Source organism: Python bivittatus, unplaced genomic scaffold (genome assembly GCF_059951505.1).
Source record: "Python bivittatus isolate LINGU-HERP-01145 unplaced genomic scaffold, Pbiv_v1 ctg000320_np1212, whole genome shotgun sequence".
Lineage (NCBI taxonomy): Eukaryota > Metazoa > Chordata > Lepidosauria > Squamata > Pythonidae > Python > Python bivittatus.
Genome location: NW_028277052.1, coordinates 5302511 through 5320572, shown reverse-complemented (window position 1 = coordinate 5320572; position 18062 = coordinate 5302511). Strand labels below are relative to the sequence as shown.

Sequence of the window (18062 nt, the reverse complement as noted above, 5' to 3'; positions counted from 1 at the left end):
CAATGAGTGTTGCAGACAGTCTGGTGCTTAGATTAGAAACCTTAGTTTATTTTTCTGCAATGGGTTGTGGAGGGAGCGCAAACCCAAGAGAACAGGAGTCCAGCACTTGATGGGAAATTAAAATCTGAATGTCTGTATCTCTCTCTCCATCCTTCCTCAGCCGGTCTTCAGTGATTTCTGAATGCTGTTCATTCAGTGAAGGAGACCTGAAAAATGGTGATTCGAGGCACGCCCTGAATGCCTCAGTGCTGAGCAAACAGAGTTGTGACCCCCACATTCTATATCTGCTTTTGACTATCAGGCATATAAATTGAAACATGTGGCTTCCAAGGAAGATTAAGATTAGCACCCTCATTTCTGAAGCAATGAACTTTGTAGTGAATGCATTACATTGCGAAGATCACCTGTTTGCCTTTCTGAAATATTTTGCTTTTCTTTTTTGGTGGTCGGTTTTTTTCCCCTTCTTTTTCTTTGCACTTTCTTATATTATTTTTTAATGTATTTTTGTATTTGGCTTTGGTATTAGTCTTATCTTCTTTATATAATCTTCAATAAAATTATTTGAAAAAAATGAAATATCTGGCTTTGCAGGAACGTGTCAGGCTGGCTTCTACTGTGACCTGTTATCTTCACGCCCCGATCAGAACCTCTGTCCCCCTGGATCCTATTGTCCCCAAGGCACTGGGACTCCTGTTCCATGCATCCCAGGGACTATCAATCCCCATAGTGGAAAACGGGATATCACAGACTGCAGACAGTGTCCAGCTGGGAATTTCTGCAGCGGTATGTGCAAACTTTACATTGGCTGCTTATTATGGAGGGGGGAGATAATTTTGGTGCACCAAGTGGGTGTTTCTTATCTACATAATCAAAAGCACACCCTTCTTGCTCTTGATGATTTTAGGGGCAGGAAAAACTGCTCCAGAAGGGAGATGCTCCCCTGGTTACTACTGTCCACCAGGCCAAGTCTCTGCCACTCCATCTGCCCATCGGTGCCCATGTGGATTTTATTGCCTTGAGGGTTCTGTGGATCCAGTAGCTTGTGAAAAGGGAACCTACCAATCAGAAGAGGGGAAGGCATCCTGTGATCCCTGTCCTGCCCGGTTTTTTTGTGAGCCCTCCAACCACAGTAAGAACATGGGAAATTCAATCGTTAGAAGCACAGGCTGACTTCGCACAAAGCTAAATTCCACTGCACCGTAATTTGGTTGGTTCGATGTAGGTTTGGCATGCTGTATGAAACCAAACATGGCACTTTGTAAATGACAGTTTATGGCTTAGCACGACTTGTATGCCCAGCCATTGTATCTGAGTTAACAATCCATGATTTAGATGAGTCCTAGCTTAGTGTGACGTGCAAACCCAACCAACTGTAGCTTGTGAACCATGGTTTATGGATTAGCATATTGTATCATCCAAAGGCTGCAATAAAGCTGGAGACTCGTACCATGAGTCCCTAAGCACAGATCTCTCTGGAATGACAAAGAGAGGTTTTTTTAGAAAGATGAGTTTGGAAATTTGTACCTATAGGATTTCTTTCTGAAATAAAAGTGTCTTGTCCCTAAAAGCAAACATTGCTACCAAAAAGTTTCAAGCTGCTCTTCCTTTCCTAGGTGAAGGTATCCCAGTTCCCCAGCTGTGTCTTATGGGGTATTTCTGCCCACCTGGCACGACTTCCAGCAGGGAACACCCATGCCCCAGAGGTACCTATGGACCTAAGGCTGGTGCGGATGAGGAATCTGAGTGTGAATCCTGCCCAGCAGGTAAGAGAGGGCCTGGATCCAAGTTTAGAAAGGGCTGCCCAGGACTGAAGATGAGAGAGCTTTGTTTGCCATTCACATTCTGTGCCTTCTGCTGTTGCCTCTTCTCTCCTATATAAGGCATGTATTGTTCAACTCCTGGACTGTTCCAGCCAACTGGACTTTGTCATCAAGGCTACTATTGCAGCAGAGGAGCAGTCAGCTCAACTCCCATTAGGCACAGAGTAAGTGGAAATGACATTCTGGAGCACAGCCCCAGGTGGAATGGCAGGGCAGATCCCTCCTGAGATTTTGGGAATGCAATTCTCAGACGGTGCAGCCAACTTCATTTTCTGTAATCTCTCAGCTGGTATACTAGCTAGGGGCGATGAGAGCTGAAGTGTGTTGGGCCTTTGGACATTTGTAATCCGAGAATTTCTGAATGGTGATAGGTCTGGATAGAAAACAAAGGAGTTGTGGCTATTTCATTCATGTTTGCTTCCAGTAAAAATACCACCCCTTTTTTATTTGTACTAATTCAACCTTTCTCCGTCTAATCCTTCCCAGTGTGCTGGGACTGCAACATTTATTGGCCCTGCAGGCTGCTGGTGATGGGATTGTAGTCCTAACACCATCTGGAAGGTCTGGGTGATAGGAAGAAGGAGGGCTGTGTTAGTTTTCTGCTATCACAGCACAGCACCTGGAAGGTGCTGAAACAATTCACATTTGGGTTTGCCCAGATGCAGTCTGTCCAATCTTCTATAGACCAAGAAATCAGGTTTGTTTGCTCTATTCAAAATTTCCTCTTTGTAATAACAGCAAGTACTGTATATCTCTGGCTGGAAGTAGGAGAACCGATGAACTGTCACAAAGTTAGGATATTTGTTAAAGAAATAGGTACTGAGTGAATCTGGACTGCAAACATGGTTTTATAAAAAGCTTAAATATGTGGTTCGTTCTACTGATTTTATCAGATTTTCTTTTTAACAAGAGCCTATTGATTTCTCCAATTCCTGTTCCTTTCATCTTTGTACAGGTAGATTCTGCCAGCATTTTGACTGGGAATGACATCTGCCCAAGAGGGCATTTCTGCCCCCTTGGGACTGGATTTCCCATCCCTTGCTCACCTGGCTCCTTTTCCACTATGCTGGGCCTGAAAGCAGACAGTGAATGCCTACCTTGCCCAGCAGGATTCATCTGCAGCCAGTCAGGGACATCTGACCTGTCCCAGATGATACCATGTAATGAAGGGTAAGACGCAGACATGCAGGTTCCCAGCAGAGGAAATGACAGTCTCTAATCACAAAATCATTTTCTCAAAATGACTGGGCCAGTTTGAGTGTGGCAAGCAGATCTGACGATTCAACTGGTTCTGGAGACCATCACAGGTGGCAGAAGGTAGGGAAAGGAGAACTGGTCATTTGAATCCTGTCTTGGAAGCAAACCTTTGACTATAGAAATGCTTGAACCAAATACCAATCCTCTTTCCTTTGTACTAATACAACCTTTCCCCATCCAAATTCATTGGCCGCAAGGGCTATTGGTGATGGGATTTGTAGTCTTAACAGCATCTGGAGGGTTTGGGTGATTGCAAGAAGGAAAGCATAGTTTTCTGCAAGCTGTTTAGAAATGTCATCACTCCATCCAAAGTTATTTTGCCAACCATAAAGGAAGAGTGGGACTAGCGACATTTTGCAGCGAGCCATGTTCCAATGTAAGATGTTCCATTCCATCTCATTTGCCCATGTTTTGTCTACTCTGACTGTCAGACAGCGATCCATAACTCTGAATATTATTCTTGTTAGAAATTTTCCTTCTGCTAAAGGTGGGTTGTACTTTCATATCCCCAGACGTGTCTTGTGCATTTATGGAATCCTGTTAAATGCAATCGTACAAAGAGAACTGAGTGTGTTGCTAGGTAGGTAACATCGCTAGAGATCCCTTGTAAATAACTTGGTACGTGCTGATATAACAAATGGAACAGAACAGAATGCAGGAAGCCCCAGACAAAACAGTATGCTGGGCAGAGGGGCAACGTTTTGGAAATGAAGTGGGTAAGAATGGCCACAACTGAAGAGGTGAAATGCAGGGAATGAGGCTATCCTTGGAGCAGATTTCCTCAACCTGCCAGAAGACACTAGGTTGGGACAGGCAACCTTCCATACACAAAGCATAAGAACATTTTGCTGTGCAAGCACTCAGGAAATACTGGGTGGTAAAGACGTGACTGTAATGCGCGTTTGTGTTTTAAGTCTTCTCTGCTGGCCCAGAGCATCTTAGAACCTATTCTCAGATTGCAAAGAATGCTCAGAAAAGGCTACCAAAATACTGGATACACCATCTCATGCAATTAAAGAGTGAAGCTTCATTCATTTCCTGCTATCAAATGGAAAACCCAGACAGGGGAAGCAATTGCACTTAAGTCCTGCTCCCACTATCCTCAGCTCACCATTTTGCCACCAAGAATGTTTCTTTTCATTCACCCCTTATGGGGCATGGTGGGATGGTGTAGTTACCTTTCTTTGGGGCTTTGTGACTTGGTCAAGATAGTAGAAAACTTCTGCTCCATCTCTCAGTGATGGAAACAAAGGCTTCAGGGAACCTGTTTTTGAAGTGTCAGGGTTTAAGAGAATTCAGTTTAAACTATTTGGGGATGAGGATCCTACCCTTTAAAGGAGACTACCAGGTTAAAAAACTACAACTGCTCCTTTCTCACATTCACAGGTATGTTTGCCTTGAAGGCAACTCTGTCCCCTGTCCTAATGATGGAATACATGGATATCGATGCCCTAAAGGTTTCCACTGTCCACAAGGTACCAGCTTGGAAGTGCCCTGTGAGCCTGGGATGTTTGGCCCCACTGATGGAGCTAGTGTCTGCCTCCCTTGCCCAGCAGGTACTGCCTGTCGACGTGTTGCCACAGTGGAACCAGTCATCTGCCCTCGAGGTAAAGCAGGGTACAGACTTCATTTGATATATAACATGAGAAACATGTACTCTGTTAGATGAAGATTAAGGAGGTCACCCTCTTTTTTTCCCATCATATCTATGTTCTTCCATGCTATTCAGAGTTTCCAAACCATGGGAACTAACAGTTCTGCATTGGTGTGTCCTCTTCTTGAATCTACTTCTGGATACCAAACTTGAAGAAATGTTCAGTAAAACTGGAATAGATTCAGAGAAGGACAACCCAGATGGTCAGGAGACTAGGGACAAAGACCTATCAGGAAGGACTGGGGGATATGTTTACTCTTGAGAAAAGATGAGTGAAGCGATGTCCTACAGAAAAGACCTATTCTGTGTCATCTCAGGGACAGAGACAGGACACAGGTAATCTTCTTATGTTATGCAAAGGCAAATTCCATTTGAATGGTAGACTCCCCTTCTCTGGATGTGATCAAACCCAAGGTGGACTCTCAACAGATCTTTTCCTTTTTTCCTTTTCCTTTTCCTTTTTTCACTGAGCAGGAAGTGGGATTTGGGAAGCTTAATCCTAGATTCATTAGGTTCACAGTCTCAAGTTCCTTGGAAAATATGAAAAGTATTTTAAATATGAAGCTTCCCAGGTGATGTAATCTAGCTTACTTGGTCTGGACTCTGAAACTAAGCAGGGTCCAACAGAGTTAGTACTTATATAGAAAACTACCAGGAGATCCCAGGGGTGTAAGAAACAGGAAGTCAAGAAACATCCCAGAAGACAGTGATTGACAGCTTCTAGACTGTTGCCAAGAAAACTGCATAGATGAAGTCACCAGAAATCAAGCTCAATTCAAAGAAGAAGTTGACATTTGAAGTATGATTATAGCCTATTAATTCCGTCTCACTTTTGGCAGGGTATTACTGCCCAGCCCAGACAGCCATGCCCTCACCATGCCCAGCCGGTTTACTAAATGCCCTGGAGGGAGCTTCATCCATCAGTGCTTGCAAGCCATGCCCAGTTGGGAGCTACTGCAGGGGTAATGCCAACTGGAAGCCTGATGGTAAGAAACCTTGGCCACCCACTCCTACATTATCCCATAGCTGTATTAAGCTGCCTTTTTGAAGAAAACCAACACAGCCATTTTCTTTTTGAAGTTGTGGATATTTTTGTTTTTATTTGTTTGTTTGCTTGCTTGTTTTACATATAGGTCTATGTTTGAGATTCCCACCGTCTGCACTGCCACTTCCTGGACCATATTATTAGCAGTTCATTCATTCTCAAGAGAATAGAAATGTCCTCTTCCTCCTCTGTTTTGGCAGGTTTCTGCACTGCTGGGTTTTACTGTGCTGGGGGAGCATTTGATGCGGTCCCTCAAAGCTCACCTGAGTTTCCACTCAACGGACCCTGCCCCCAAGGGCACTTTTGCCCAGAAGGCACTCAATCTCCCATTGCCTGTCCAGTGGGCACTTTGAATCATGCGCCAGGTGAGTATGGTTTGGAAGGCCATCCACAGTGCTGATTTCAATGACTGCTACCATGGGGTTTCTCCAAATACAAGGAGCTGCGTTGGTTACCCACACAAGAGTGTGCCAGATCATTGTCCTCCTTCAAAGGAGGATGACAAGTCCTATCTTCCTGCCTTCCCACCTTCCTGCCTGCTTAAGAATGAAGAATAAAAATTCTGCAGAACTCTGCAACAGGACTTGGGGAGAAATTGTAGTTAAACAGTGGGATGGAGATCTCCACGCAAGTAATGGCAGCCAATGGTCTTGGTGGGGAGAAGGGAGGGCAGGACAAGCTGTGTGCCACCCAGAGGAAGGGCAGGAGCCTTAGGGGAGATACAGGAGGGCTAGTATTTCATACCCACCTGCTCACTAGGCACTCCTACTCAGTCTCTTCTGCCCTTCTGCCAAAAGGGTGGGCAGAAAAACTTGCAGTTCTCTGATTTCAGTGCATTAAAAATACTTTTTCAAGAGTGGCTAGATCTCCTTCTCTCTACCATTTCCCTGATGTAAATCCTGCTTGCTTAACTTTGTCCTTCCCCTAAGGCAGAACAAGTCGGTGTCATTAGTGGTGAAAATAATTGCTTTGGAGGAATCATTGTAATGGTGGAAACATCAAGTACAAACCGTTTTCAATAAACAGCCTTCCCATCTTTCTAATCCCAAGGTATCCTACCCTTTTTCCCTGTTGCAATTAACCTTAAAAATACATTTAAAAGAACAGAAGACTTTTCTCATGAAAGCCACCATCGGCTCACCTCTCTTCCTTTGGTTAACTAAGCTAGTGAAGGTTGTACAAATTCACTCCTTGCTGGTCCTTTGATGTGGTTCTCCAGGAATTGCTGTGCATCTTTTGATCCTGCAGGAGCTTCCTCTCTAGACTACTGTGTGCCTTGCGACCCAGGATTTTACTGTGCCGGCATGGGGTTGAGTTCGCCAACTGGATCTTGCGCTGCTGGTTTCTACTGCCCAGCAAACTTCAGCTCCTTCAGCCCAACTGCATTCCTGTGCCCGGAGGTCTGTCCTATTATCAGCTAGAATACTGTGTGCTTTAAAGTGATCTCATGGGGGCAAGTTATGGCCGTCAGTAGGAATGAGGCACGTGGGACATTTCAGTAGTTGAATATTAGGAAAAACTTCCTTTAGCTAAGAGCAATGCAATAGTGGAAGCAATTATCAATCAATCAATAATATTTATTTGGTCAATGCCCAGCAAATTAAAAAAACAACAACACAGAATCAGAGTGAAGCAAATGAATACAATAATATACTAAGAGCTATCAAAATAAATCACATAATAGTATAGCATTCACTCCTCTATTATTATATTGGTACATTTATATTGGTATATTATTGTATCCATTTGCTTCACTCTATTTCAATTTTTTTATTTATTGACCAAATAAATATTATTGATTGATTGAATTATTTCTCCTTCAGTGAAAGTTTCACTGAATGTTTTTATTAAGAGGTTAGACCAGTGTTTCTCAACCTTAGCAACTTTAAGATGAGTGGACTTCTCATCCACTCCCAGAATTCCCCAGTGATGTGGCCACTGTATCTAGTCCAGCATTCATTCTCCTTCAATAGATATCCAAATATTTTGAGAAAGGCCACAGGTACAGAATGAAAGCATTGCCCTTTAGTGAAAGATAAACTACTCTTTCTTTGGAGTTTCCATATTTAGCTAAAACTGCTAAACCTTCTTCCTCCATTAATTTGTCCAAATCCCCCTTTATAGCCAAAACTTTTATCATAAACTAGTTTTGATTTTTAATACATATGGATTCTCAAGTCCTTCAAATGTCATTCCTTTTTATATTAATTGGGACCATAATTCTTTCTTACATCTCATCATTCTTTGGTTCAAAACTGAACCAAATGTGAATATAGGTTCTTCCATACCGCCATTTCCCTTCCTCGATTTCTCTGAAAGAGTTTGAAAATGGTCTGCAAACACCTGCTGACCTAAAAACAGTGACAACTGTAGGGCAGTGAATTAAGCTCAGTGTATGTAACGTAATAGATTAAATTAAATGTCATGAAATGCCATACGCTTACCGTGATGCCCTTCTAAAGGAAACTGCACCTGCAGAATAGCACATCATTAAAGAATTTTGGGGTGGGTGGGGGAATCTAGACCTATATGACCTCCCTCCTTAGAATTTTAGAGGAAGGAAGGAAGGAAGGAAGGAAGGAAGGAAGGAAGGAAGGAAGGAAGGAAGGAAGGAAGGAAGGAAGGAAGGAAGGAAGAGTCCTTGGGGTTCTCTGAGCTTGGTTCTTTTCTTGCAAATGTTTCATTACCCAGCTAGGTAACAGAAAGAACTGAGTTAAATAACTCCTCCTTTGTTTACTAGTTTTATTTCTTGCCTTTTCTAGTTATACTATTTCTTATCTATAAAGTCAGACATGTACTTCTTTAAAGAAATAAAAGGTGCATGTTGCAGGAAGCAAAAGTAAACTGCTTGTCTCACCTGTGCTGTTCCTGCCTCTCTCTGCTTCACAGGGCCATTTCTGCCTGTCTGGGGCGGCCTATCCAACTCCATGTCCCACTGGAGAATATCAGCCCAACCGAGGCTCAGCACATTGCCTTCCTTGCCCATCAGGGTTCTACTGCCATGAGGCTTTTCCTGCAGAACCCAAGCATTGCCCACCACATTCATATTGTCCTGAAGGTATAGAAGTGGGAAAACGGCAAGGGTATATGTACAGTACGGTAAAAAAAAAAAAAAAATCAAGATGGGGTCCACGATGGTGAGGTTGAAGCGCCATCCAAAAAACAGGTGGAGCTACCATTGTGGTCATTATCTTGAGTTTTTTTACCATACCCTGCAGACATCCCTGGAAAATATATTAGCAAAAACTCCAGGGCTGAAAACTTCAATAGACTGATTCATTTACTGCTTAGCTGTTTTATGGTAAAAACCTTCTGCTGGTTAACTGGAGGAAAGGGACAGGAGAAAAGATTCTTTGGCTCAAGAAAGTCCTTCAAATTAGGTCTTAAAGAAACTGAGAAGACAACTTTTCCTACCCAAATTTGCATCTGATTGTTTCCCTTTGGTGTATGAATCTGGTCTCAGCTCACTTCTAAGAGACAGCCTTTGTTGGACTGGCAAGCAACTGCAAGCCATTTCTAATGGAGGATAAATCAGCCAAATTTCCCTCTAAGACAGAATCCAAACTACTGATGTATAGCATCTTCTAGAGTTATACAACTAGCAACAGTAATGAGGATAGTGTTATAATGTTAGAAGATGCTCTAAGTCACTAGAGGGATAGTAGAAGATGGAATGAGATGCAATGAGAAGAGCGGTTTGCAATTTTTCCCCCAGATATTATAGGAGGTAACGGAATAAAAGGTAGGCATTCCTTCAAATGGAAAACCAAGCTGAAGAGCAATGAGCAGACAGGTACACCATCGCTAGAATTGAGGTGGATAGTAAAAAAGAAAGAAAAAGCTGATGCTCTGGAGAAGATAAGACCCAGAGTTTACATGTATCCTCACCACTTGTAGTTTGTAGTCAGGGCCATGATGCTACCAAGAGAGCCTCCATTTACAAATGGGAGGTAGTTCCTATGTATAACACATCTCCCCGAGAGTCAACCAGCAAATGCCAATTTAAAAAATCAAAACAAAGCACTCTTCTTTTTTTCATAAGATCCATAGGTTTTGAACATTGAAGCGATGTTAGCACTGGTGAATTTAAATAGTGGAGAAATATGTTGTCAATTCTAGTGCACGCCTGTGCAGAATTTTCAGTGGAACAAGTCAGGGATGTGATGGTGGAAAATATCTTTCATATTTCTAATACTCCAATTTGCAGTAAGTGTAGGAACAAGTTCAAGAGAGTGTCCTTCTGAAAACTGCAGGCAACTCAGAGTTCATTGTGGTTATGCAGAGCATCTGACAAGCATGTTCTTATCTATAGTAGTACTGGTTTGTGTATGCAGGTAATAGTGGGGAGAGTATTAGTATTGTCTAATGTAGAAGTTACCTAGTTATTAATATTTCTGATACATAATATAATATGACTCCGTCGTAAGTCTTTGCTCCGATTTCTTATGTAGTTCCACTGATTTGACTACTTTTTTAAAAAATGTAACTTCTTTTCTTAGGTACTTTGGCTCCCCTTCCATGCCCCGATGGCACTTTTACTTTTCAAGATGTTTTTGGGCTGCGAAAAGAGAGAGATTGTCTTCCTTGCTCCCCTGGTCACTACTGCAGGTTATAAATTACTTTTGCTACCTCAGCAAATTGAAATTGTAGGATCAGTGTAGTTTATTTGGCTGGAGGTATTTATCAACGGTCTTCCTTCTCGGAGAAATCTGTAAGGCAGGAGAGAGAATAAGAATAGTCAGTAATAAACCACGACATATCTTAGATTGTAAGGGGGTGACTTGACTTGGGATCAACAAGGAAAAAAATGTGGCTGAGCAGGACCAGGACATAGTTCTTCCTGGTCCAAATCTAGGTTTATAAATGGAGGTAATCATATTTCTGTTACTTTGTGCCTCAAATGTGTGCTCTTCTGTGAGGATTTTCTGATGATTCCAATGGAGGTGAATATGTGTAGCTCAGGGTTGAACTGTGGAGTCCTTCAGGTTCCCTGAGCTTGGTTCTTTTCTTCCAAACGTTTCATTACCTGGCCAGGTAACATCTTCAGTGCTAGCTAGCTTCAGTGCTAGCACTGAAGATGTTACCTAGCCGGGTAATGAAATGTTTGCAAGAAAAGAACCAAGCTCAGAGAACCCCAAGGACTCCAGAGTTTCTGATGATTCCATCTTTTAAGGCAAGATACAGTCCTCTAGACAGAAGGTCATCACTGCAGTTGCTCCAGCCATGCAGAACTGAAAGAAAACAAATGCAAGCCAGCCCCTGTTCCTTCTAGATTCCAAGGCTGCTTTTACGATAAATTACCACTTGTTTAATTTCAATTTTATTTCTCTATTCCGTGGTTTGGTTTGAAGTGATGCGCTCTTTCATTTAATACTGTAAACTCTCTGTATCCATTCATTCAGGAGAAGTGTCATACAGAATGATGACTGCTAAATTATTTTCCTTGCCCTCTAAATGAAGTCCTACCACTTTCTTTGCACCAGGGGAGGGCGGATGGAGGGACCATGTGCCGCTGGCTTCTTCTGCCAAGAGGGGAGTGCTGATGCCACACCACAGGGTTACAACTTCACTTGGGCTCCCCTGGCTGACTGTCTATGGGGAGAAAGATGTGCAGGCCGTTGCCCGTCAGGTACCTGAGTGTCCTAGAAAGTAGCAAATATCTATCATAAACATTCATAGACTAGCATCCAAAAAACACAAGTCTAAGGATACCCAGCATTTGGGGCACCTAAAAGTTTGATTATGGTGTCAAGAACTGTGCAATTTTGTTGTTGGGTTGTTGTGGTTTGGAGACCTAAGTCCCATGACACTCTATTATGCTTTCTTCCAAGGACAGCAGTGGGGAATCTGTGACAATCTGCCTCCCATTCCCAGAAGTGTCAGCTAGCAGAAGGCTATGGATGGGATGAGGAATGCTGAGAGGAATGCAGGGAGTTGCAACTCAGCAGCAACTGGAGCAGGAGTGCCCATAGGAGGGTCCAAAGAGTCAAGATGGCAGTCATTGTGACAAGAGTCAATCTTTTGTGCTGCAGATACTAAAAAAAGCAGCAGGGCTTCAATCACAGTCTCGACTGCCTTCTTGATATTTTTGATTGGCTGTCCTCTGAGACCTTCCCTGAACTGGAAAATCACAGTTTTCTCATCCTTTCCTTTATGCAAAATGAACCTTCAGTTCAGTGCAGGATTGGCATCTGTGCATACAAATTGCTGGCATTTAGGCATTTAAAACACCATTCCACTAAGTGCTCATGACTTCATTTAATAGCTGGACAAGTAAAAACAGGCAACTTTATCCCATGTGGATGGATGCCGACTTCATTCCAATTTATAAGAATTTCCAACTCATGTATTCTCTGACTTAGCCTAGTTCTGAAACAGGTTCCCTCCATGATTATCAAAGAAGTCCCAAAATACTTCAGGTCTATGAAAATGCAGATAAAGAAAGAGGCTTGGAAGCAAACCTACCAGCTTCACTTGTTGAACTGGCTGAACAGTAGGGACAGTGTTATGTGAGCTTCAGACTGCAGGAATCACTTTTCTTTGAGGCAAAATGATGAACTGGAGAAGTAGGGAATGAACTGAGACAATATAACTCTTGATTTTCACTATGAGCAGAATTAAACTTGGTTGCATTCCTTCCCTGTAGGATTCTACTGCCCAGAAGGCTCAGCAGCACCCATTCCATGTCCAGATGACACCACAGGTTCTCCCCCAGGTGCCAAGCAAAGAGGAGACTGTCTGCCCTGCCCACCAGGTCGCTGGTGCAAAACAGGTTAGCAGAAATGTCTGGAACCCCCCTTCTCTAGAACTCCACTGAAGTGGGACCTCAACAGGCATATTCTTCTGTTAATACCTAGCATCCTACAGGTCTCCATTTTCTCACTCTTCAGAATATTCCATGGTTTTTCCATGTCCCTTTGGGTCCAACTGCCAAGGGATGAATCTCACCAATCCCCTTGGACCACAGACCCTCCAGCAATGTCCCAAGCAGGCTTTCCAAACAGAATTTGGGACCGAGGGACAACCAGATTACCAACTCTGCATGTCAGAATGCCAGTGTCCTCCAGCAGGTAAGTGCCAATGTTGAAGCTGGCTGTAAACTCTGTAAAAGCCATGTTCATATGAAGATTGCCACAGCAGCTTGCCGAGCAAAACGTCACTCTGGGACATTTTTCTCAGTCAGCATCAGTTATCTGATTATTCTGAGTTCATAGATATAATAGTATTCTCAATTTGCAAGACTGGTGGTCCTTTTAATAGTAGCCTTTCTCTATTGCCTTGCTACAGGAATGGTAATGCTATCAAATTCAAACTCTCACCACTTCATCATTTCTTTTCATCACCCATGGTGACTTGGGCTTCTGGGAATTGTAGTCAGCCACATATAGAAAACTAAAAAAAACCTCCACCCTGATATTCTGGCCTGCATGAGAAATGATTCAGTAGCTTTTTATGTACATGTTGTTGAAAAAACTGGCTTTTTGAATGCCAGCAGACCTCAAGACTTCTTAGTTCTTCTCTTTGCAAACTGAAGAGAAGACTGCCTTTTTCTCTTGCTGCCTCTTCAGTCCCCTCTCTCTCATCTCTTAATTTGTCTTCTATGTAACAGAACCCACTGCCCTCAGAGAGTACCCTTGTGCCCCAGGACACTGGTGCCCAGGCAGAAAAGATGCCTTTCTTTGCCCACCTGGTTCCTACAGGACTCATCCTGGAGCTACATCTGTGGAAGACTGCTTGCCCTGCCCATCTGGATTTTTCTGTCCAGATCCAGGAAAGTCAGGGGTGCCAAACATCCATGGACTACCTTGTGAAGCAGGTTATGAATGTCCACTAGGTTAGTTACTTATGTTTCATACCAAAGTCCCTAGAAAACAAGGCCAATGGTGAGGGATCCTGGCAATGGTTCTTCAGAAATTCCTGGAGTTGCTCAAGTTGCTGTGTCCTCAACTAGAAGTTCTTCAAAGAAGACTTTCTGGGAGAAGACACAGATTATGAAGCTGAGTGGCTCTTTCTATAAAAGGGCAATTTCAGATGATGTGAAAGAGTGGTAAATCAACTGTTGCCTATCCTATTGCCAAAAACAGGATTACCGGCAAATTCTATTGTTATTTATAACCATTGACATCAAGAGACGGGTGGCTAGAATTTTTGCAGAGAACACTGGAGGTATCTATCTTAGCTCTGTGACCACTTTAGTGACACATATTGCTTTATTTAATTGTGTTTCAATTACAAACAGTAGTAGTAATTCCCAGTAGTAATCATAAATATAACGGAAGGCAGGTTGCAGTCTGGAGAGTGTTGGGTTGAGAAGGCAGCTTTAAAATTATAGTAGGCTGCCTTGAGAATTTTGATGACTAGCCACCAGATAAATATTCCAGTTAAAATCAACTAATGTGGCAGAAATCATTCAGAATTGGCTGGTTGGAGACAATGTTAGGATATTCCCATTGTGATTCCTGCACAGCAAATTCCAGGTTGGAGTTGTGCCTTATCTCAAGCATTTGTCTCCTTTCCAGGTTCATCTCATCCTTCAAAATGTCGTCCTGGCTCTTTGTGTGGACCCCGCACAGGAATCCCACCTCTGTGTCCAGCAGGGTATTATTGTCCTGAAGGGTCATCGACATATAAGATTCTGGGCCAGCTGTGAGTATATTACTCAGATGGTGAACATTTCATACAGTTCTGAGAGATGCCAGCTTTGAACTAAGCATAGTGTTTAATCTTTCCTGTTCCACCTGAAAACCTATATGGGTAATTCACTCAATGACTTAAAGTGTCTTCATAGCATCACACAAACATCCTGAAGGGTTATGAGCCTGTCCACATTACTGTCATTTGGGCACAATGATGGTTGGATGACTATAGAAGATGCTGTAAGTTGCTGCTGAATAAAAAACAACAGCAACACTCTGTTTCATACATGGCAGGAAACAATATTCTTAGTAGTGGCAAGATCCCATATTTAGCAGGCCAAAATCACTCTGATCCTTAAGGAAGAGAATATCTGAATACAGTTATCTCACAATGGAGGGCATTATTGACGTTTTTTGCCATACCCTGTGAACATTCCTGCTTCTTAGCATCCGGTTGCACAGAAGGAATCAGTATCTCTTATTCACACCTCACGTGAAATAAAGGTTGCTTTCTACTACAGCTGGGCAAATTTTTCAAGACCTGTTTGGCTTCAAGGAAAGTTTGAATGAAGTGCTGCAGCAACTCCATTTCTAGCCAGGAGAGGAGAACAGCCCTTCACTTTGATTGTTTTGCTTGGCAAAAGTGTCTTCTGCTCATGTCCAGAACCCACATCTGTTGAAGTATAAGCAGCCAGATGAGATAAACTGAGAGCCTGTTTAGCATAGTGGTTTAGGTGCAGGACTAGAAACCAGGAGACCAAGAAGTTTTCTCCATGCTTAGGCATGGAAGCTGGCCAGGTGGGTTTGAACCAACCCTACTCTCTGGAGAGAGAATAAGAGGCAAGAACATTATGTACACAGCCTTGAGTTGTACAAAATAAAGGCAGGATATAAATCTAATAAATACATTTTAAAAACCACCCCCAACATTTAAAAAACACACACAGAAGAACAAGAGTTGGGTTTACCCTTAGGAACCAGCAAACTATTTAACCATGCTTATCATTCCAAAAATACAGTTCTCTAGGGCTAGATATTCTGTTCTTTCATCTCTGTTTTTAAAAGGTAAATCTCTAAAATTCTCCTGGACGAGAAACCTACCCATGTGAATCTGGGGAAACTGAAACAATAAATTGCATTTTATTATATTGCCCTTTTTATAAAGCTTTGAGTTTAAAAATACATTAGCTCCATCCTGTATGTTTACCTGGGCAGATCAAATGAATTTAATATTATCCTTCTTCTTTCAGACGTAAAATATCGCATAGCTCTTAGGATAGCCGAGTTCTGTGTAGTTGCTGTGAAAATACAACCACAGATTATTCATCACAGTGCCTCAGATGGGTTGAGCTCTTGTTAGAGATTAATGGCGTTTTACAAATGTGTGCCTGATCTTTGATCATAAATAAAGGAGTATGGAGACATCCCCTCCACTTCACGATCTGCCACCCTGGGGCCAACCAACATCCCTCCACAAGATGAAGCAACTTGTTGAAATGGATCAAGTGCAATCCACACAGTTCTGCTTTATACTCCCACACCCATTTTTAGTTTTGTTTTTTTTTTAATGTAACAATTCCATTAATTTTGCCAAGACTGTTTCATCTCAAGCCATCTCCAGAAAATGGAAACAGAGGGTGTCTGGAGGGCAATTCCTTTTCTTTTTATTCAGAATTTGAATTTTCAGCAGACGTTTCCCATATAAATTCTGAGGAGCAGAATTTTGGGGTTCAGGGGTGAGTCATTGCCTTCTTTTGTGTTTTTAGAGAGAGAGAATTCCAAGTTTCTCCTTCAGCTTTTAGCAGAGGCAACTTGTATAATGCTACAGGCTGAAGGTGGGGGAATTCATCACCAGCTGTTGGATGAAGGTGAATAGGATGCTAACCTGACTTCTCTCTTCTATTCAGGTGTGTCTATCCCTACTACTGCCCTCCTGGAACTGCTCAACCGCAGCTGTGCCAAGCTGGTTATATAGCCCTGAATGTGACGGGTCTTAGGGACTCCTCAGAGAAATGTTGCAGGGCCTGTAATGCTGGTACCTACAACAGCAATTTGGATTCCCACCCACCCTGTTTGCCCTGCCCAGCAGGATTCAGCTGTCCTCCAGGTGATTATGTGAGGCTTCCTTCCTTGAAGTCAGTTCTGGAAGCAGTTAATACAAGGAATGAGAATCCAAGAGCTTGTTGGATGGTCCCCTAATTTATGAAGGAAGAAAGAAATCCATCTGTTCATTGTTTTGAGAACTGTCAGCCCTATCCATGTGTAACTCTCACACTATGCTTCCCATCAGAAAGGGGGAAACTCAGCAGGAACCCTATAAAAGGATGTTGGGGAGGGGGGAGCAATCTTGGCCTTTGAGTGGTGTGCAGCAGACTGCACTCTGAAAGTAACTGGGTCAAAATGTACATTGGCTTTCATTTGACCTGAATGTCAGTGTAGTTTAAATTGCATTAATTAGAGTACACTTAATATGACTACAACTCTGCTGCAAATCAGGTTTGATCTGATCTGCAGGGGTTCAGTGTAAAAAAATCACGTTGACCTGAATTGAATCATCAAATCATTTCAGACTTCCAAATCTGATCATCTCTTGCATTGATTTAATTCAGATTGTCAATTCAGTTTGGGGAAGAAAGGGTAGACTTAACTGTGCCCAAACTCAGTTCAATCATCAATGTGAATCATGTTCCAATCTCTATATCTAATATTTGCATGCCCCTGGTTATCAGTGTCCTAGAGCTGGAAGGAGCTATTTTGACCACAGAGTCCAATCCCCTCCTTGGGACACGCTAAATAATCACTCCCCAAGTTTTTAATCAATTGCCACTTTTATCACAATTCAAGCTTCAAGTCAGTGGCAAATTTGGGAAAGCCTAGGGACCACGTGCAAGGTGGCTGCAGAACTCTATCCTATATTGTCTAAGTCTCATCAATACTCATTTCTTCCCTTCCTCAATCAGGCACTGCAAGTTTCCTCCAGCATCCCTGTCCCCGAGGATATTTCTGTCCTCCCCAGACCTCTTCTCCTATGCCTTGTCCTCCAGGCACCTATGGGAACAGAAGCCTCACAAAGCACCTGGAGGAATGCAATCTGTGCCCTGCTGGTTTTTTCAATCATGTGCCTGCCCAGACTGGCTGTTTTCCATGTGGGAGCTCCTCAAGATCAAGAGAAGGTGAATGTTCTGCCCTCTGAACTGAATCTCAAGGGGACAACCAGGATAAGGGAGATGACGTAAACAAAGTGGGTCTGCCCGTTCTGCAATTGCAGATTGCTCTTTTTAATTATGAAGAAGCTAATAGTAGGTCATCTCTCTTGACAATCATGAGCCATTTGGAGCCATTTTCAGAAAGGATTCTGTACAATCCGCCCCCTGAGATGTAGGTCTCCCTCTGTTGGAGAAAGTTTGGTACCCTTTTTAAGTACATAAGAAACAGAGGTTTCCACTTGTTGCCTCAAAGGTCTTACCTGTGATGGTAGGTGGGAATGACCTTGGGAAACAGAGAGAAGAGATGCAGCCAAGGGAATGGTCAGATAAGAGGCAGCTTAGCCCACAACAGGAATGTGGGTGGGGCAAGCAGCTCAGAAGAGACCCTCCCTAGTTTCTTGGGCTGTAAAGGGGATGGGGGAGAAATGTACTTTCGGGCGTGCA

At 42.8% G+C, this 18062-nt stretch overlaps 1 protein-coding gene across 1 annotated transcript in view; it reads left to right on the top strand.

Moving 5' to 3' along the window:
* Window positions 1-18062, top strand: part of LOC112541406 (uncharacterized) — a 98167-nt gene that overhangs the window by 58634 nt on the left and 21471 nt on the right. Inside the window, 18 exon segments of the mRNA XM_088138790.1 lie at window positions 592-783; window positions 905-1129; window positions 1614-1763; window positions 1881-1988; window positions 2780-2990; window positions 4464-4684; window positions 5571-5717; window positions 5977-6141; window positions 7025-7176; window positions 8666-8834; window positions 10276-10384; window positions 11260-11405; window positions 12423-12548; window positions 12634-12846; window positions 13386-13610; window positions 14296-14422; window positions 16320-16519; window positions 17373-17585. Of these exon segments, the coding sequence (XP_087994916.1) occupies window positions 592-783; window positions 905-1129; window positions 1614-1763; window positions 1881-1988; window positions 2780-2990; window positions 4464-4684; window positions 5571-5717; window positions 5977-6141; window positions 7025-7176; window positions 8666-8834; window positions 10276-10384; window positions 11260-11405; window positions 12423-12548; window positions 12634-12846; window positions 13386-13610; window positions 14296-14422; window positions 16320-16519; window positions 17373-17585 (3099 nt within the window).